Source organism: Doryrhamphus excisus, chromosome 1 (assembly GCF_030265055.1).
Source record: "Doryrhamphus excisus isolate RoL2022-K1 chromosome 1, RoL_Dexc_1.0, whole genome shotgun sequence".
Classification (NCBI taxonomy): domain Eukaryota; kingdom Metazoa; phylum Chordata; class Actinopteri; order Syngnathiformes; family Syngnathidae; genus Doryrhamphus; species Doryrhamphus excisus.
Genome location: NC_080466.1, coordinates 17,012,909 through 17,034,228, shown reverse-complemented (window position 1 = coordinate 17,034,228; position 21,320 = coordinate 17,012,909). Strand labels below are relative to the sequence as shown.

General features: G+C 44.5%; 1 protein-coding gene across 1 annotated transcript in view; it reads right to left on the bottom strand.

The window, feature by feature from the left end:
• Window positions 1-21,320, bottom strand: part of LOC131138728 (noelin-2-like) — a 69,301-nt gene that overhangs the window by 39,795 nt on the left and 8,186 nt on the right. The window contains exons 6-28 of the mRNA XM_058087921.1: window positions 19,460-19,613; window positions 12,878-13,045; window positions 12,708-12,799; window positions 11,428-11,549; window positions 11,193-11,355; window positions 9,673-9,798; window positions 6,525-6,644; window positions 6,313-6,450; window positions 4,718-4,765; window positions 4,236-4,277; window positions 4,103-4,165; window positions 3,951-4,025; window positions 3,182-3,265; window positions 3,031-3,087; window positions 2,906-2,959; window positions 2,703-2,756; window positions 2,577-2,630; window positions 2,462-2,515; window positions 2,348-2,401; window positions 2,222-2,266; window positions 295-348; window positions 178-222; window positions 23-76 (exon numbers count right to left, since the gene is read on the bottom strand). Of these exons, the coding sequence (XP_057943904.1) occupies window positions 23-76; window positions 178-222; window positions 295-348; window positions 2,222-2,266; window positions 2,348-2,401; window positions 2,462-2,515; window positions 2,577-2,630; window positions 2,703-2,756; window positions 2,906-2,959; window positions 3,031-3,087; window positions 3,182-3,265; window positions 3,951-4,025; window positions 4,103-4,165; window positions 4,236-4,277; window positions 4,718-4,765; window positions 6,313-6,450; window positions 6,525-6,644; window positions 9,673-9,798; window positions 11,193-11,355; window positions 11,428-11,549; window positions 12,708-12,799; window positions 12,878-13,045; window positions 19,460-19,544 (1,851 nt within the window). The 5' untranslated portion in view covers window positions 19,545-19,613. The remainder of the gene's footprint in view (window positions 1-22; window positions 77-177; window positions 223-294; window positions 349-2,221; window positions 2,267-2,347; window positions 2,402-2,461; window positions 2,516-2,576; window positions 2,631-2,702; window positions 2,757-2,905; window positions 2,960-3,030; window positions 3,088-3,181; window positions 3,266-3,950; window positions 4,026-4,102; window positions 4,166-4,235; window positions 4,278-4,717; window positions 4,766-6,312; window positions 6,451-6,524; window positions 6,645-9,672; window positions 9,799-11,192; window positions 11,356-11,427; window positions 11,550-12,707; window positions 12,800-12,877; window positions 13,046-19,459; window positions 19,614-21,320) is intronic.

The window sequence follows — 21,320 nt, the reverse complement described above, 5'->3', positions numbered from 1 at the left end:
TGTGTGTGGGTGTGTCTTGTACCTGAATTCCAGGGTTGCCTTGCTGTCCAGGTGCTCCGATGTCTCCCGGCCCCCCCTAAGACACACAATAAAACCACAACAACAACAACAACAAAACAATGACAGGGCATCATGTCGCCATCGGGCTTGTTTTCCCACTGCAGTCAAAATACTCACAATGTTCCCCTTTGAACCCTGGACCCCATCCACTCCCCGAATGCCCTGCAAGGAGAAACTAGGAGATGAGTATTTCAAAGTGTGTGTGTGTGTGTGTGTGTGTAGAAGAATACTCACTGCCTGACCAGGGGGCCCGGGACGACCTCTGGGGCCATTCATCCCCCTTGGACCCTGTAATACATATTATATCCAGTTGTTTTTTTCATTCGGCATTGATAGAAATTGGGTGAAGACACTTAAAACATAACAAAACATTCAAATAGTCCTCTGTCAATCACCACTTTAGCGTGGTGGAGTGTGGTTTGAGTGCCCGAGTGATCCTAGCAGCTATGTTGTCTATGGGGCTATATGCCCCTGGTGGGGTCTACCAAGGCAAACAGGTCCAGAATCAAGAGTGATTCAGAAGACCTTTAGAAAGAAAGGTAAGGGGAGCAAGGATGTGGGATATCGGGGGCCTCACCCTAGATCCAGGCCCCGAGCACCTCGTGGTCGGTATCTAGTACCTAGTCATACTGGAGTCCATCAGAGGGATGCTGGAGAGCACCCCATCTAGTGACTCCGTTGTTCTACTGGGAGATTTCAACACCCATGTGGGCAATGACAGTGTGACCCGGAGGGGCGTGATTGGGAGGACCCGATCTGAACCCATGCAGGGGGGTGTTACTGGACTTTTCCATACAAGTACACTTGGTACCAGGACACCATGATGGTTGTGAGACAACAATTATGAGATTACATCGTTTGTACCTCATAGTTATGACTTTTTATCTTGTGTTTATGATTTATGATTCTGGTATTTCTTTTCTTTGAGTGGCAGAAACGGGCTTCCATTGTGGTTCAATTCCAAATAAAATCAAAAGAGAGATTTTAAGATTCTCTTACTGGTTTTTAAATGTCTCTTCGAGACGCTCCCCTCTGGCAGGAGGCTGCGGTCCATCAGGACCAAAACCTCACGCCACAATAACAGTTTCTTCCCGTCTGCTGTCAGCCTCATCAACAAGGCCCGGAACCCCACCTGACACTCTTCACACCCCACCTCTGCCTCATCCTGCCACTTTGACACTTTGACACTTTCATTGTATACGTTACATTAACGCTCAGTTTGGACTCTTAGGAAAAACAATCAGACTGCACTTCCGGAATAACAAACAAAAACAGACTGTGTACATATATTTATACTGTTATTCTGTATATTTTGTATTTTCATATTTTGTATTTCATATTTTGTATCCTCATTCTTTTTAATAGATGTGTATGCACCTACTACACCAAAACAAATTCCTAGTATGTGTTTGATCATACATGGCAATAAACCTTTTCTGATTCTGATTCTGAATCTGATTCTGATTCTGATGTCTTTAAAATTCATTCATTCATTTTCTACCGCTTATCCTCACAAGGGTCGCGGGGGTGCTGGAGCCTATCTCAGCTGTCTTCGGGCGAGAGGCAGGGTCGCCAGCCAATCACAGGGCACATATAGACAAACAACCATTCACACTCACATTCATATCTATGGACAATTTGGAGTTGCTAATTAACCTAGCATGTTTTTGGAATGTGGGAGGAAACCGGAGTACATGCATGCGTGGGTTTTCTCCGGGTACTCCGGTTTCCTCCCACATTCTAAAAACATGCTAGGTTAATTAGCGACTCCAAATTGTCCATACGTATGAATGTGAGTGTGAATGGTTGTTTGTCTATATGTGCCCTGTGATTGGCTGGCGACCAGTCCAGGGCCCGAAGACAGCTGGGATAGGCTCCAGCACCCCCGCGACCCTTGTGAGGAAAAGCGGTAGAAAATGAATGAATGATTTGATTTGTTTCACCTTTTTGGCATAACGTTTGTATTTTTGTCACGGAAGCAAAGGCTAGCGAGTAGAAAACATATCCATCATGTGGATACTTTGTGACACATGACTAAAGCTGTGTGCTTCCTTTATGTGGTGTCCACTTGCCAGTGGGCCGAGACCCGCCTCTTCAAGCCGTCCTAGCTCTTCAGCGCTCATTAGGATTCACAAACAAACCACACTAGCAGAACACTCACAGCATCGCCTGGTTGGCCTCTCGGTCCGGGCGGCCCCTCGGAACCCTGAAAACATCAAAAAGGTCAAAAAGGGGCAACAAATCCCACACTTTGCCACCCCCCCCAAAAAAACGCCCCAATTTCTACCTTTTCTCCAAGATCTCCTGCAGCACCCACCGACCCCGGCTTCCCCCTGTCGCCCTGCAAAGATGGCAGTTAGTGAACTGTCCTTCTGAGCGTAGCCTTCCTCCATGGGCTTACTTTATGTCCTTGGTCTCCGGGAAGACCAGGCAAGCCGTCGAATCCCCTGTCCCCCTGAGACGACAGTCGGTTTTAGCCAGAGCCTGAAACGTGGTGACCACCGAGTCTTCCTCACCTTTGCGCCTGTCTCTCCGATAGCCCCGCGTCCGCCGTCCGCCCCCGCTCGACCCTAACACGCACACAAACATTAGCGGCAGTCTTGGATGGGCACTAAAATCTTTTTGTCCGGTCAAGGTCACACCCTTTTCCCAAGACGTCCGTTCTGTCCTAGCGCTCCTGTCGCTCCAGGCAAACCCTGTGGAGGGGACACAATGTTGACATTATTATATTTAGGATTATATATATTAATTTGATTATATGCTCACGGAAATATATGTATGATATTAGTATCATTTGAAACTATTTACAAAAAAAGTGTGTTGCCATGGCAACCGTCTTGCTTACAGGTGGTCCCATTTCTCCGCTGTTCCCCTTCAGGCCTGGTGGACCCGGTCTGCCCTGGGAGAGATGACGGGTACTTTTATCCTCACGTCGAGTATGAATGCTCGTGTCTGATTGCAGCAACTCACCAGTGGACCAGGTCGTCCTCTGAGGCCCAGCGGACCAGGAGGACCCTTCATAGACAACTTGTAAGAAACAGGAAACAAAGAACAGATGATGATTCAATATGTAACTTCATTTAATGTAAGCTATTTTGTTTTGCGTGAGGTATTTTGGCACCTTGGTTTGCTGCAGGATAGCCTGAGCCTGAGCCTCCTGCGCCGAAACGATACCACCTGATTTTTGATCCCCGCCTGACCGAAACTGCACAAATGAACACACGTAAAAGACTCAAGACGCTGCCCTAGTGGCCAGAACACAGCACTGCCGAGTTCTTTAAATGATGCGTTCAATAAATCCAGGAGTTTGGAAAACACTTTCTGCTGGGGCAAAAAGCTGGTCGCCAATTAGCCCTAGCATGTTTTTGGAATGTGATAGGACACCAGAGTCCCCAGAAAAAACCCATGCATGCACCGGGAGAACATGCAAACTCCACACAAAGATGGCCGAGCAGGGTATCGAACCCGGGTCTCCTAGCTTGTGTGGTAATTTCATTCATTCATTTTCTACCGCTTATCCTCACAAGGGTTGCAGGGGGTGCTGGAGCCTATCCCAGCTGTCTTCAGGCGAGAGAGAGGCGGGGTACACCCTGGACTGGTGGCCAGCCAATCACAGGGCACATATAGACAAACAACCATTCACACTCACATTCATACCTATGGACAATTTGGAGTCGCTAATTAACCTAGCATGTTTTGGGAATGTGGGAGGAAACCAGAGTACCCGGAGAAAACCCACGCATGCACGGGGAGAACATGCAAACTCCACACAAAAATGGCCGAGGGTGCGTTTCCGCCATATGAATGTAAAATGTCGCCCTTTCAGCAAACATGTATTTTCCAAACTTTTCTATGGACTGACAACATATTCTCAATTCATTTCCTGTTACCGGTAAGACCATGATGTTCCCTGGCGGTCCCGGTATGCCGTCAGCGCCGTTCAGGCCGGGCAGCCCCGGGGGGCCCTAAGGGGGCCCACACAGACAAGAACATTTAGGGTGCAATGGCGGCACTTTAACAACAAAGACAGTACAATCCTGACCAGTTCCCCGGGGTCTCCTCGAGGTCCCACCGGCCCCGCCATTCCGGAAGGGCCCGCCAGTCCCTGCACATCCAAAGTAATGTTAGCCATCACTATTGGTGGAACAGGTTTAATGCTCGAAAAAGAAACCAACCTGAGGTCCCAGAGGCCCGTGTGGACCAACTATTTGTGTTCCCTAAAAGCATAAAACACACAAATGAACCTTGAAGTGACACATTAAAAGCCAAGAATAAAAGTACAGTACATTCCCATTTGTAGACTTTTAGTCCAAAAATATTATTGTTCATTTCTATTCTCTGGGAATATGAAGTTTTTCCCACAGAAGTACCACTGTACCATGAGGTACTGTGGTTAAAAAACTCCTCAGTGGCAAAACTCCTGGGGTGGGCTGCTCAGAGCGTGTGCCCGAATACAGTGCACCTTGCTGGGCCACAGCAGGTGGCTCCCCCACCCCCCTATACTCTGCTTCTCATGATAGTAGCCATGTCATTATATTTCATTAAGACTAATCTTCATTTATTCCACTCCTTCTTACCCCCTGGTGTGCACACACAAACTACACAGCCATCGACATTTAAAAAGTAGTGTGTGTGTGTGTCTGTGTGTCATTCTTACCACTCCCAAATAAGCTGGCTCTCCTTTTTCACCTTTCTCTGGTACATACTGATAGAAAAACAAGGACAGGTTTCATATGGATATTTTGTATGGAAAACTCATCCTTATCGAGGACCCCCCCCCCGAGGCCACAACATTAGGTACACCTGCACAGTCTAATGAGGTCCAGTGGAAGACTTTCATCCAAAAGGTTCTTCTTCACTTTTATCTAAAGCCTACTTTTGTCATTTTGTGTTTACAAAGATGCATTCAAGGACATCTTGTTGATATGTACTATACTTGTCACATCCATCCATCCATCCATTTTCCTCCGCTTATCCGGGTCCGGGTCCGGGTCGCGGGGGCAGCAGTCTTAGAAGGGAAGCCCAGACTTCCCGGTCCCCGGCCACCTCCTCCAGCTCCACCGGGAGGACACCAAGGCGTTCCCAGGCCAGCTGTGAGACATAGTCCCTCCAGCGTGTCCTAGGTCTGCCCCGGGGCCTTTTCCCGGCTGGGCATGCCCGGAACACCTCCCCAGGGAGGCGTCCGGGAGGCATCCGGACTAGATGCCCGAGCCACCTCAACTGACTCCTCTCGATGTGAAGGAGAAGCGGCTCTACTCTGAGCCCCTCCCGGATGGCTGAGCTCCTCACCCTACTTGTCACAAGGTTTCAGTAATGTTACTCTATTGAGATAATGACCACCACAAGAAGTAAAAAAGAAGTAACTCTCCCTATGAGTCTGTACTATGTCCCATTTTCACTTATTATCTCGACCATATTGGGTCATATGGGTGTAAAGGTGACTATAGGGGTATTATTTCATGACTAGAGGGCTCTATTCATCTTATAAAGTGGATTTAGAAAGTGGTGAACAGGTTTTCTATGTCTTATTTTCTTTTATTATATCTACTATGTTGGGTGATATGAGTTTAAATGTGACTGTAGGGGTGTTATTTCATGACTAGAGGGCTCTATTCATCTTATAAAGTGGATTTAGAAAGTGGTGAACAGGTTTTCTATGTCTTATTTTCTTTTATTATATCTACTATGTTGGGTGATATGAGTTTAAATGTGACTGTAGGGGTGTTATTTCATGTTTAGAGGGCTCTAATCATGTTATTAAGATGTGTATTTAGGAAGTGCTAAGGTTTTCTATGAATATACTGCCTATTATTAGCCAAGATATATGCATAATTAAAGGGGACCTATGTGCCTTTGGAAGTGAGCCATGAAAAAATAAATGAAAAGGTGCAGATTCTGAAAGATCTAGAAAGCTTTCTGTGCGGGTTATGGTGTGTAGCTGCTCTATAGGAGTCCACAACCCAATACAACAGGCCTAAAATGAGCATAATAGGTCCCCTTTAAGCAAATGTAATGTACTTTGAAGGTGGTAGGTGGCTTTCCATGCTCTTAACTATGTCGGGATTCACATATTATTGTCAAGTCAACAACCAGTTGACCACAATAAACGAGGGACGACTGTCATTTTTAAATGGGAAAATTGTTTGGAAACTAGAACACTTTGGAAGTCAACCAGCGTCACATTGCGCTGCACACTTCCATTGGATCTTATCAGAGTGAGTACCTAATATAGTGGCCACTGATAGCTGATACCTGCGCGTTCACACCATATCCTCCTTCCCTCTCAGCCGGCCTGTAGCGCTCATCCATTTCTTCGTCTTCGTCTTCGTACTCGTACTCGTTCACCTGGTTGTAATCTGTCGAGTTGTCGTAGTCCTCATACTCGAAAATCTGCTCCAACACACGGCAACAGTGATTGACACGAGGCAAACTAAAGGAGGCAACGCCGTCGCGCGACATCTCACCTCGTACTCTGTGGCGTTGGGGCCGGCGGCCACCGTGGAGACGGACATGTCGTCGTAGAGGTCGCTGAAGTCGTAGTCCTCCAACTCCGCTACCTCGTGTTTCTTTGGCGCTCGCTCCTCCTGGGAACAACGTGAGGTCATTTGTGACCTTATTTTACTCTGGTCCAATCTGCGCTACTGTATAATAATCCCTCCTTTATACTGGTTAATTGGTTCCAGACCCAAGTGTGATGAGTCAATATCCACCAAGTAGGATTCCTTATTTATAATAATAATAATAATATAATATTATAAATAATAATAATAATAGAATAATATTTGGTCAAATGCACTTTTTAACATGATATGACCCAATATAATAGACATAATCAGAGAAATAAGACATATAGAACATACAAAACATGTTTACAACCTTCTAAATTTTTTAAAAGATGATTAGAGCCCAGTAGAGATTAAATAACATCCCCATAGTGACCTTCACACTCCTCTTACTCGATATGGTCACACATAATACATAATAAGAGAAAGTAAGACATGAATAAGAGATCATTTGTTGTTCTGTCCATCAAGTCTGGTGCTTGTGTGTCACAGCCGACATTACAGTAGCATTACTGACACCTAGTGACCAGTGTACAATACTACATATCATCATCACAGCCTTATATTTCTATTGAACAGAATCTAACCATTTTAGTGCTTGAAAATACTTCATTTAGGCATATGCATGTATATGCAAGTCATAGGCCATATTCAACTACAAAACAGGATGATTTAGTAATATGCCCCGCCCCACTTTTACTCATGTTTTAACTGTGTATTAACCAATGAATGTTGTATTTTGGTGTGTCTTCTATTCTGTTTACTTGCTTTATTCAACTTCATTCTTCTGTAAAGTGTCTTTGAGTATTTTGAAAAGCGCTATACAAATAAAATGTATTATTATTATTAATATATCTATTTGAAAAACCATGATCCAGCAGAGCTGCAAAATTAGCGGTGGGGGATTACTGTAAATTTTTTCCCTCCTTCCTTTCATTGTCTCTTTGCTCTCACCCTTCCCACAAGTCCCAGTGGCGTTCCCACTGGTGTGAGCACAACAATAAACTGAGAAGGCATCCTGCAGCGCTTTTGAGCTGAGAGCCAGCCCGTAAATCACACAGCAGTCAGCGGAAGAGTATGTGTAATCTTTGGAAGTGTAAGGATGAAAAAACAGCTTTGGGTGTTTTTACAGTAAGAGGGAACGAATAGCAATAATGGGGAGGGGCTCTTGGAAAAATAATATGCCATTCTATGTAGTTTATGTATATTGATCCGTATTTACCTGCGTGATTGGGACAAAATGCGGCCGACAGCTGGTAAATGTGTTTTTATGCAGACATGCAGTTTTTTACACTTCATTCGTGTGGATGGACATTTTATTTACATCGGAGTGGATTTTTCGTATCTATTCATTCTCCATTCATTTCTGATCATCTGTGGATACACGACTATGGTTGTTTGTTTCAGTGAAGTCGTTGTTGATCAACCACCTCTCCGGCATTCTCTCAATGTTTGGGTAAAAGCTACACTATTTTATATCAACACAAAAACATCACAACGTGTGAGCTGATGATTTGCAGCTGTGGAATGGGCAGATGACGCACTTCCAGGCATGCTTTGCTGCAGTTAAAATGATGACTGTATTATGCCTCTTTAAGATGTTAGGGTATAGAGGAAATAGAGGGCATAGAGGAAGTAGAGGGCATAGAGGAAGTAGAGGCCATAGTGAGAATAAAGGGCATACATGAAGTACAGGGCATACAAGAAGCAGAGGGCATATTGAGAATAGAGGGCATATTGAGAATAGAAGGCATACAGGAAGTAGAGGGCATATTGAGAATAGAGGGCATACAGGAAGTAGAGGGCATAGAGGAAGTAGAGGCCATAGTGAGAATAGAGGGCGTACAGGAAGTAGAGGGCATATTGAGAATAGAGGGCATACAGGAAGTAGAGGGCGTACAGGAAGTAGAGGGCATATTGAGAATAGAGGGCATACAGGAAGTAGAGGGCATATTGAGAATAGAGGGCATACAGGAAGTAGAGGGTGTAGAGGAAGTAGAGGGTATACAGGAAGTAGAAGGCATAGTGAGAATAGAGGGCATACAGGAAGTAGACGCATAGAGGAAGTAGACGCCATTGAGGAAGTAGAGGGCATAGAGGAAGTAGAGGGCAAACAGGAAGTAGAGAGCATAAAGGAAGTAGAGGGCATTGAGGAAATAGACGGCATTGAGGAAGTAGAGGGTATTGAGGAAGTAGAGGACATACAGGAAGTAGAGGGCATTGAAGAAGTAGGGAGCATAGAGGAAGTAGGGAGCATAGAGGAAGTAGGGAGCATACAAGAAGTAGAGGGCATAGAGGAAATAGAGGGCATACAGGAAGCAGAGGGCATACAGGAAATAGAGGGCATAGAGGAGGTAGAGGGCATCGTGAGACTAGAGGGCATACAGGAAGTAGAGGGCATACAGGAAATAGAGGACAAAAAGGAGGTAGAGGGCATAGTGATAATAGAGGGCATGCATCTATCTCCAAGGTGCCAACATGTAAATGTACCGCAAGCATGACATCTAATGATAGCAATTCAGCAAAGTGTAGCTGCTAATGTGAGCTATCATCATGTGAATGTATTTCCTATCATAACAACAACATGACTGCAAATTATTTCTCAGGAATGTGTGTGTGTGTGTGGGGGGGGGTAATAGCAGCTTAGCAAACAGCCATGCATTGTACTAAAGAACAGAGGGTCATCAACTCCAACCACTATCTCATTCACAGACACAAGGCATGCTGGGAAGCCCTTACACGCTGCAATATGTTGTTTTGCCATGAAAGTTCGAATGAATAAGAAAAACAAAGGCGGCCATTATAGCTAGAAGCGCTACTGTCAATGAGTATTTGACTAATAAAGGTTATGGTGTATAAATCATTGTGGATTAGTCTGGGTTGAAATACTCAATCTTTTTGTCAAAGCTGCCTCTGAAATATTTCGTTTTTTTTTTTTAAGTGACGCTTTAGATTTACGACATCCAACACCTGTGAGAGCCTCACGTTGTCAAGCTGTGTGAGATGATTAGACCCTTTCGCCTCAGACCTGACACCGCGTTCAACTCACCTCAGCGCCGGCGTCCATCAGGATGCTGTCGTAAGGCAACGCAGCGTCGCAGTCGGGGATGAAGTCTTGGCAGTAGGTCTCGGCCGCAGAGGGGTCATCCGTCAACAGCAGCTGCTGGATGTCGCCCTGCGTCGCAACAACACACACAAGCAGCTTCGTGTGAGAACAAGACGTCGGTAGCTGAAAGTTCAAGAAGGAGTTGAGCGTGCAAGTCCTTGCTCGCTCTTGCACCGCTGTTTTCAACTATGGACATGAATCCAAGGCAAACGCCATCTGAAAGCTGCCCGCCTCAACACGCAACACAAAGGAGGGCAACTGATACCAAACTCTTCTTTTCATACTGCGTCTTATCAGTTAATCAAATTAATACATGAAGTCTTTCAGGCTGAGAAGAGGCGCAGTATATGGACTCTACCACACGGGGGCGGTGTGTGGAGGGGTGGTCACTGTCACCATCAATCAAACACGCAGCAACAAGCAGACTTCGATTGAAGCCCATTTCAACCACTCAAAGACAAACAATATTTCTATCTCATCATTTTCACTTTCTATCTCATAATGTTGACTTTTTAATCTCAAAATGTTGACCTTTTATCTCATAACGTTGAATTTTTGTCTAATAATGTAATGTTGACCTTTTATCTCATAATGTTGACCTTTTACCTCATAATGTTGACATTTTATCTCATAATGTTGACTTTTTATCTCATAATTATGACTTATAATCTCATAATGATGACCTTTTATCGCATAATGTTAACTTTTTATCTCATAATGTTGAATTAGTATCTCATAATTATGATAATTATGATTAATTATGACTTTTTAATGTCATAATTATGACCTTTTATCACATAATGTTGACTTTTTATCTCATAATGTTGGATTTGTATGTCATAATTATGCCTTTTTATTTCATAATGCTGACCTTTTGTCTCATTTTATCTCCTAATGTTGACGTACTTTTCACATTATCTAATAATGTTGACCTTTTATCTCATAATGTTGACTTTTAACTCATAATTATGCCTTTTAGCTCATAATTATGACTTTTTATCTCATAATTATGACCTTTTATCACAATATATTGACTTTTTATCAAATAATTATGCCTTATCTCATAATTATGACCTTTTATCTCATAATGTTGACCTTTTATCTCATAATATTGACTTTTAACTCATAATTATGCCTTTTAGATCATAATTATGATTTTTTTATCTCATAATTATGACCTTTTATCGCATAATGTTGACTTTTTATCTCATAATGTTAACTTTTTATTTCATAATGTTGAATTTGTATCTCATAATTATGCCTTTTTATTTCATAATGCTGACCTTTTGTCTCATAATGTTGACCTTAGGCTGCCTGTAGATGTGTTGCTGTAGCCGTGCTAGAATGAGCACATATTGAGCATATAGTAAACATGTAACTTACAGTAGAGAGACGGTATCTGTCCATATGCTCCTTCTTATTGCAGAAAGAAGAAGACACAGTATACACGGGATGGAACCCACCTCAAAGACGTCCTCCTCCAGCAGACGTGTTCCAAACACTGTGACGCCGTCGGTGCTGACATGGGGGTCGTGACCTCTGAGCAGCTCCAGGGTCTCCAGCTTGACGCAGTCCAGGTAGAGAGTGACCCGCTGACCCTTGACACTGTAGGCCACTCGGTGCCACCTGGTGGGAAGCAAAGCTGACTTCCATGGCCAGCGGGGACGCTTCTGTTGATAAAGTCTCCTTGTTACCTACTTGCCATCAGCCAGGTTGATCCTTCGAAAAGTGGGGTACAGTTCCGGGGCGGGCTGACCCTGGTGGTCCTCGTACAGAAACACGGGAGAGCGTCCGATCTCTAAACCCAGCTGCTGCGTACCCTGGAGATGACGGGAATTTATTTCAAAATTAGTTTTGAAACTGCACTGCACCAGCTTAGCATGTTTTCAATGGTGGTGCAAACTATTAGTATAGTCTAGCAGCACATTTAGTATACATGATATTATATTTCTCATATTGTATATTTCATTACCAAGCAACATGGACAATAAATACATAAAAAGAAGAGAACGTAAATAATTTAGTACTAGCTCTATCTTTTTATTCATTGATTCATTCATTTTCTACCACTTATTATTCACCTTCAAACATGATTAGAGCCCTCTAGACATGAAATAACACCCCTATATTTGTATTCATTCATTCATTCTCTACCGCTTATGCTCACAAGGGTCGTGGGGGTGCTGGAGCCTATCCCAGCTGTCTTCGGGCGAGAGGCGGTGTACACCCTGGACTGGTGGCCAGCCAATCACAGGGCACATATAGACAAACAACCATTCACACTCACATTCATACCTACGGACAATTTGGAGTCGCCAATTAACCTAGCATGTTTTTGGAATGCGGGAGGAAACTGGAGTACCCGGAGAAAACCCACGCATGCATGGAGAGAACATGCAAACTCCACACAGAGATGGCTGAGCAGGGAATCGAACCCGGGTCTCCTAGCTTGTGTTGTAATTTCATTCATTCATTCATTCATTTTCTACTGCTTATCCTCACTAGGGTCGCGGGGGTGCTGGAGCCTATCCCAGCTTTCTTCAAGCGAGAGGCGGGGTACACAGCTGGACTGGAGGACAGCCAATTACAGGGCACATATAGACAAACAACCATTCACACTCACATTCATACCTATGGACAATTTGGAGTCGCCAATTAACCTAGCATGTTTTTGGAATGTGGGAGGAAACCGGAGTACCCGGAGAAAACCCACGCCTGCACGGGGAGAACATGCACAAACTCCACACAGGTGGTATTGAACTCGGGTCTCCTAGCTGTGAGGTCTGTGCGCTAACCACGCGATCTTTTTTATTATACTGTATATATGTTATACATAAAAGTGTTCTCAGGGCAGTGAAGTGGTCCAGCAGGCCCACCAGCTCAGCGACTAGGTATGACAAATGCTAGTTTGACTAGATAGGATAGTTCTCCTCCACAGGAGGAGGCAAGTGTGCGTGTGCTTGCGTTGTGGTACACACCTGTGGGTCATAAAGCGAGAGGAGAAAGACCTGCGAGTCCTTCAAGGCTCGAACAGTCGTCATCAGTGAGAAGTCCTCGGGGAAGGGAGAATCTGGGGGTTACACAAGAAAAAGCTGAGAAAGATGGAGGACATAAGCAGTCCAGTCATAAGGGCGGGGTTGTCCCCTACCAGGGAACAACTGCTTGGTGGGGGTGCTCAGTTGAATTTTCTTGTTGATCTTAAAGGAGAGGTCCGTCTCTTCTCTGCCCTTCCTGCTGGTGCACAGCCCCGCCTCCAACGACACGCCCTCCATGTCCTCCGACAGCCCCAGGACCTTCAGGACATCGATGGGATAGGCTGCAAGACCACACAAACAATATTTTCAAATTTCTTGGAATTCTTAGCAACAACAGGAAGAAAAAAATGGAGGTTTGTCAAATGAAAATTGCTTCAATGAGGATTCAAATTTGGCTTCCATGTTGGTGACCAATCCTTGCCCAGCCAGTCTACACGTACTCCGGGAATATGGGGTACCGGACCACCTAATACAGGCGGTTGGCCCCCTACAGGAAACGAGTCAGACTTTGGTTGGCATTGGTGGAAATAAGCCAGACTCCATTCGTGAAAAATCGTGATAAAGTGAAGACGCAAAATTCAGAGCGTCAAGCTGCGAGGGGGGGGGGGGGGGGGGGCACGGCGGTCGAGTGGTTAGCGCGCAGACCTAATAAAGGTCAAAGGTGAAGGTATAAGAAGAGTACTTTGGAAAATGACTTTAAAATGAATGATGCCTATAGTATGATGCAGATCAGTGTCTGATATGCTAATACTATAGTCATAAAGATGGCAAAAATGCTACTATGCTAACTTTAGCAAGCTAGCGCTAACATGCTAACACCTAACACAGGGGTGGGCAAACTTTTTGACTCGTGGGCCACGTTGAGTGAACATATATTTAATATATATATATATTTAACATAGGGCGGCACGGTGATCAAGTAGTTAGCGCGCAGACCTCACAGCTAGGAGACCAGGGTTCAATTCCACCCTCGGCCATCTCTGTGTGGAGTTTGCATGTTCTCCCCGTGCATGCGTGGGTTTTCTCCGGGTACTCCGGTGTCCTCCCACATTCCAAAAACATGCTAGTTTAATTAGCGACTCCAAATTATCCATAGGTATGAATGTGAGTGTGAATGGTTGTTTGTTTATATGTGCCCTGTGATTAGCTGGCGACCAGTCCAGGGTGTACCCCGCCTCTCGCCCAAAGACAGCTGGGATAGGCTCCACCACCCCCCGTGACCCTCGTGAGTAAAAAAAGCGGTAGAAAATGACTGAATGAATGAAGCGGCGAGGGATTGGTGGACGCTTGTTTTGCCGTCTCTCTCGTAATTGTCGACTGTGCTGATAAACCGAACCTTGAACTAAACTTTTTCCTTCAGTAATCCAGACTTCATCTGAATGATATTTTTAGAAGACTAAGTGCTTATCAAACATCATGGCTGCACTAACAGCAACGGCACCACAAAGGCCGCATCACTGGGAATCCGTCCGGCAACAGGAAGAAACCACACGCGTGCACGTAGGCTGCGCGTTGAGCAGAAGACGACGAGAAAAGTGGTGAAAGACGAAAAGGAAAACGGAGAACTAATAAGTGGAAGACGTGCCCGGACTGGTGTGGATCATCTTCATGCGTGTTTGTGAGCATTACGTAAAGCCTACATGCATGCTGATGTCCAAGTCTGGTTGCCAGATGTGCATGTGTGTGTGTGTGTGTGTGTGTGTGTGTGTGTTTCTTCCCTTTATGTGGTTGCCATTGTGTTACTTTTTACTGCTTTGCTGGCTGACACACTTGTGTTGAAGTGTGTGTCTGTTTTGCTTTGCTCATCGTGTACAGTACCTTATTCCCCAAACTACCTTCAGCTGTAGTCAGGAAAATAGGATATTTTGCAGTAATACTACAGATAGATACTTTATACTTTAGTTAAAAAAAGACTAAATAAAATGAAAACGTACATGAATAAGAAACAGATGAAAAAAAGATGACATGCACAGTAAATATGATATCACTCCGCTGCATGCTAACATGCTAACATGCTAATCCAAATGCTAAATTGGCCTTCTTTTTCAGGGTAAAGGTTTGCTCGCCGAGCTGCATAAAGTCACGTCTGGCGCTCGCCGTTTATCTTTCACTCACACGTGACGACAGACACGGGCAAGACGAGACACGGGCAGTTCTCTCAAAGCGTTAAAACACACAAGCAACCGTTTGCACGTCACCTGCATAATATCCGCGTACACGCGCTGTGCTGTCACTACAAATACTGTACAACTAAAAAAAAATAAAAAATAACACCGACATGCTGACTGTATCTCATGTAGCCCCGCCTATGAACACCTTTACTAACGACTGACATGTAGACCCACCAAAGCACACCTTTACTAACGACTGACATGTTGACCCATCAATGAACACTTTTACTAATGACTGACATGTTGACCCATCAATGAACACCTGTACCAACGACTGACATGTAGACCAACAGATGAACACCTTTACTAACGACTGACATGTAGACCCATCAATGACCACCTTTACCAATGACTGATAGGTAGACCCGCCGATGAACACCTTTACCAATGACTGACATGTAGACCCATCAATGAACACCTTTACCAACGACTGACATGTTGACCCATCAATGAACACCTTTACTAAGGACTGACATGTAGACCCGCCGATGAACACCTTTACCAATGACTGACATGTAGACCCGCCTATGAACACCTTTACTAACTACTGACATGTTGACCCATCAATGAACACCTTTATCAACGACTGACATGTAGACCCGCCTATGAATACCTTTACTAACGACTGACATATAGACCCGCCGATGAACACCTTTACGAATGACTGACATGTTGACCCATCAATGAACACCTTTACTAACAACTGACATGTAGCCCTGCCAATGAACACCTTTACTAATGACTGACATGTTGACCTATCAATGTACACCTTTACTAACGACTGACATGTAGACCGACCGATGAACACCTTTACTCACAACTGACATGTTGACCCATCAATGAACACCTTTACTAACGACTGACCAACCAATGCAGAGTGCAATGAGTGGCCAATCCGCGGTGTAGTAGACCAACCAATGAGCGTGTAGCATCTGTGCACTCAAACAGGGTGTTACACTGTAAGTGGTGAGCTCCTTGAGAGATTCAACTATCTGAGGTCAGGAACTGAAGGACAAGTTCACACTGACGTTACCAGGTCCCCAAAGAGAGGGAGCTTGTCCTGGTTAAAGAGGACATGCGGCAAGACTAGCGTCAGACAGCATGACTCTGTATGATGCATTCCTGCAGGTGTCCTGCATGGATGCCTTGGGGGGGGGGGGGGGGGGGGGGGTTAGCTTGAAAATAGCTCAAGTGAGAATGAAGGTGCAGTGCATTGTTGATCATGTGACTGCATGTCTTTCCAAGTGTTGTGGTGCGGCTGACATGTTTACACTCTTTCTACATTTCATCCGTGATTCCACAAACTTGAGTTCAGTAAACACACACAGAAAGAGTAGAGCTGCAGCTGCAGTGCTTGAGGAGCAATTGGAAGAGAAAGACCTAATCTGTCAATCATCTCTAACCACTTCAACCAGGGGTGTCCAACGTATGGCCCGGGGGACATTTGCAGCCTGTGGCTGTTTTTTTCATTGGCCCACAGTTCCCACGTTCCAGTAGTATCATTTTGTATGAAAAGAGAAAAAATGTATAGCAACAGCAGCAAAAATTGAATTTTTTTTAATAAAGTCAAAATATAGTATAAAAAAAAAGCTGTACTTTTGTGAGAAGAATGTTATATTGTTGGAAAATGAAATGTACTAATGTTACAAAAATAAAGCAAAAAATATCATGGCATTAAAGTCATACTATTAGACAAAGAACGTTAAAAATAATGTCGTTTCACTAATATAGAGTTGAAATATGAAAGAAAATAGACTTTTTTTAGTTGTAATATGAGAAACAAGAAAACTAAATCCATTCATTTTCTACTGCTTATCCTTAAGAGGGTCGCGGGCGTGCTGGAGCCTATCCCAGCTGTCTCCGGGCGAGAGGCGGGGTACACCCAGGACTGGTCGCTAGGCAATCAATTAACCTACGCATGGCATGCGTGGGGAGAGAGAACATGCAAACTCACACAGAGCCCGGAATCAAACCCAGGTCTCCTAAATGTGTGGCCTTTGCGCTAACCAATCAACCACCGTGCAGCCATGTGGACAGCAGATGTGTGTGTGTGTTAGCTTCGTTGTGCTGCTGTTTGTGATGAGTCAGTCATTATGTCAACAAGAGTGTTTGCTGTTTTAGGACAAAACAACGCTGGGCCGCCGTCCTCCCACGTGTCCAAAGCACACATGGCAAGGACAAAGGAGGGATGAAGGATGAAGGGAACGTGTGTTTCCTTTTCCTCCGTGTTCAGCTGCCTCCCATCAAACGCGATAAAGACTTTCCCCCTGCTGTCTGGCACATTGTGGACCCAGTGTTAGCATTAGCATGTGGTGTTGGAATCCCGGTTCATCTCGGGTCTAGCCGTGGTGGCTCGTCTACGTCAACGCTTCAGGAGTGCGTATCTGTGTTCCATTACTGCTGTCTGCATTGCTGCAACATCACATTTATTCGCTCATATTCCTTTACGGCTATGTCAATAACATTTCATTAGTTTTAGAGGCCCTGGCATTAACATCTGTGGCTGTAGACAACCTCCGGGGTCATTTCTTTTCAATCATCTGGTCTGCTTCTGTCAATGGTGACTCAGCACCTGTGCTCCTAATATATCGGTTGTGTCACTGCTACTGTCAGTTCTACCTCCTTTTCCAATCCCACAGCTTCATTAATAATTAATCACTGCTTATGAATATGGCTTATTGTAATATGCATATTTCAGCAAATGTTTTGTATTTTTTTTCCAAATTATGAATGAACACCACAACAAATATCCGCCAAACCGTTGCGGAAGTCAATTGTGCAGTGGGAATTGAGAAGAGCCTTCCCCAAAGTGTTCCCACAAGGCTGGAAGCTTTGTGTGGAATATTCCAAATATTTTGGAACCATGAATGTCCAGCTACCTGAGCGTACCTGTCCAACATGAAGACCCCAGGCCACGCTTCCTGCCGACAACCTGGTGTGTGTGAGCGTGACCCCCAACACCGAGGCCGGCTAAACTGTGACGGACGCAACCGTAGACCGTGAACAACACAACAACATGAACGCTACTCTGCGACACCACAACATATCTGCTAACGTTACATGTGAGAGGAATATCAAGCAAATGATTGGCAGGGTTATTGGTGCTCATAATTACAAGTCATTGTTATTGCAAATGTTGAGCTGAAATGAGATAGTCCTGCGAGCAGGCAGCCGACGGTGACTTTCACTCAGCAGCTTTACGGCTTAAGTATCCACTAAAAGCAGGGGGGCCCGTGCCGCAGGTATGGAGGAACAAGTCCAGACTTCTAGACCACGTGTGTCGACTAAATGTGCACCGAGGGCCGAGCGGCTCACATTAATGAGACAGCTCACTTCAACAGGACTCACTCCTGCATCACCTGGCACGACCAAATCACCTGTCAGAGGACGGCAGACCTTTCTTTTACATTTTTATTTGAAACATATATTTATTAGTCTCTCCTCGGGAGGCCTATCTTTTATTGAATAAGGATTTGTACTTGAACTGCAAGCATAAACAAACATGTCTCATAGTCTTTATACTTCTGGTTTTAGCCCTCTTGCTTTTAGTGGGCGTGGCTAATGTGTGCCGATTTCTGTCATTGGCCAGTTATGACTGAGCCTCGTCAAGTCCACCTTGCAACAGTTCTGATTGAGACCTTTAAACTCCGCCTAGCAACGCATAGCCCCATTTATTTCATTGGTCAACGACTGAGACCAATCAAGTTCGCCTAGCAACACACAACCCCTTCCCCCAACATTAACGTTGCTATCATGCTAATGCTAGCATAACAGATTTTCAGCCATTTTTAATTTAAAAAAGTAATACAAATAGAAACAGTTAGCATAGCATTAACATTAGCATAGTGACATTGTTTTGTTATTTTTAGTGGTAACACTGGCAGACACATAGCACCATCACGCTAGCTTTAGCATGCTAATGTTAGCATCGCTGACATGCTAACATTAGCAAAGTGGCATTTCCTGCAATTTAAGAAAGACGGTTTGTCAGCCATTAAATATTTTTAAAATACAAATAATATATAATAATAATATAATAATAATAATATATTTTAATATATATATATACATATTTATATTTTTTTTAATCGTAAAAGTCATGTTGAAATCTCGTCTGGTTTCGTTCCCATAGACCAGGGGTCGGCAACCTTTACTGTCAAGGAGCTATCATGCCCACTCTTATAGACAGAAACACTAACAGAAACACAAACAAACAAACATGTTTGTGGATGTGAGTCATATTTCCACGGACTAATGACAACATTGACGTTCAACTTTCCCTTAGAAGTCCAAGATATAAAAAAATGTGAGTGTGTTGTCGAAGCGGACATTGAAAAACGGCGAGTGTTCTGCATACCGGGACAGCAACGAGCATGTGTGCATGCATGCTAGACAAAAGGTGGGCAGGAACAGTTCAACAAGGTGCCCATCAGCTCCTGGATAGGGCTTCAGGTGGAGGTGATGACACAAACCGGACTCACAAAATTAGGAAGCCACAAAACGAGACAGGAGTTGCCCGCCTACCTGCTCTTGAGGTGCGAAGCGCGGTGAAGAAGAGAATCAGCGTGCACGCCTCACGCGCTGAGCTCCAGCCGTCCATCCCGAGCATCCTTTCCCGTCGTGTCAGGGTGTCGCGTCTTCTGCTCCTCTCCCAGTCAGGATGGTGCGGACAGTCGGCCTGATGAATCAAAGTGGTCGGATAAAGGAAAGGACAACAGCGAAGGAGAGAAAAAAAATTCCCCAAATATAGAGATGGAGAACTTTCTTCACTTTCTCCTCCCTCGGTAGGTGGGACCCCCCCTCCTTCGCCGTCCTCCCTCCCTCTCGCCCTACCTCCAACATGTGCTTTGACTTCATTAGTCACTCCGTCTGCATTAGCTACATTACACACGTCATGTATTGAAAATAACACACAAGTACAATCATTCACGACTTGGGCTATATTTCCTTTAAACTCACACACACACACACACAAAAGCATGCTACGACAGGACAAAGCTGCTGCCCAACTAATAAAAATATGCTGCTGCAGATTCCTGTCTGACTTTGCCCACACCGGCCTACACACACACGCAGACACTCACTCACTCACTTGAACGCATCACCTCAAAGCCTTTCTTCTCCTCCAAATTGGGCCGAAGGACTCCAATAAAAGACCAAAGAAGCCATTTGCATGCAGGAAGACTTTTTAGGAGACATTTACAGGGAGGCAGCGCGGATTAGAGCTGCGTTCATGCGGACTCGCACACTGCAAACACCCGTACAGTTTCTTCCAAACTTACTCAAGTACAATATTCCCATTGCAGATCATGCAGCAACTACAGGATGGAAATGTCTCAAGACAAATGACAGATGAAGCAGGAAAAGCAGTGATCCCAGGAAAGAAAAGCAGAACGACTACATGAGGATGAAGGACACAAGAGGGTGGGGGGGGGCAAGTGATGGCAAAGCATGATTGAACGTAATAAAGGTCAAAGGTGAAGGTCTAAGAAGAGTACTTTGGAAAATTACTTTAAAATGAATGATGCCTAGTATGATAGTGTCTGATATGCTAATACTATACTCATAAAGATGGCAAAAATGCTACTATGCTAACTTTAGCATGCTAGCGCTAACATGCTAACACAGGGGTGGGCAAACTTTTTGACTCGTGGGCCACGTTGAGTGAACAAGTATTTAATATATATATATTTAGCATAGGGCGGCACGGTGACCAAGTGGTTAGCGCACAGATCTCACAGCTAGGACACCAGGGTTCAATTCCACCCTCGGCCATCTCTGTGTGGAGTTTGCATGTTCTACCCGGTTTTCTCCGGGTACTCCGGTTTCCTCCCACATTCCAAAAACATGCTAGGTTAATTAGCAACTCCAAATTGTCCATAGGTATGAATGTGAGTGTGAATGGTTGTTTGTCTATATGTGCCCTGTGATTGGCTGGCGACCAGTCAAGGGTGTACCCCACCTCTTGCCCAAAGACAGCTGGGATAGGCTCCAGCAGTGTTATACTATCAGCTATATGTTTTCATGTCAACTTTTTCAGGAGCACTTTAACCATCAGACCACATCAAACTATGAAATTGAATTTTCCAGTTTTGTTGGCGTTTTTTTTTTCTGAATACGACATCCGACTTACAAGTCATATTGCCAGCGTGTATGTTAAAAGTTGAAATACTTAAAAAGCAACTGGCGGGCCGGATTCAAACACTTGGTGGGCCGCATGTGGCCCCCGGGCCGTAGTTTGCCCACCTAACACGAGCACAGACCTGATCAAAATCTTAAGACCAATGTAAAAATGGCTAAAATATGCATTTCGGACGCAGGAAGACAGCCATTCTACATTTTTGGAAATATCCTGAGCATTACGAAATAAAAAAAGACCCCAAAA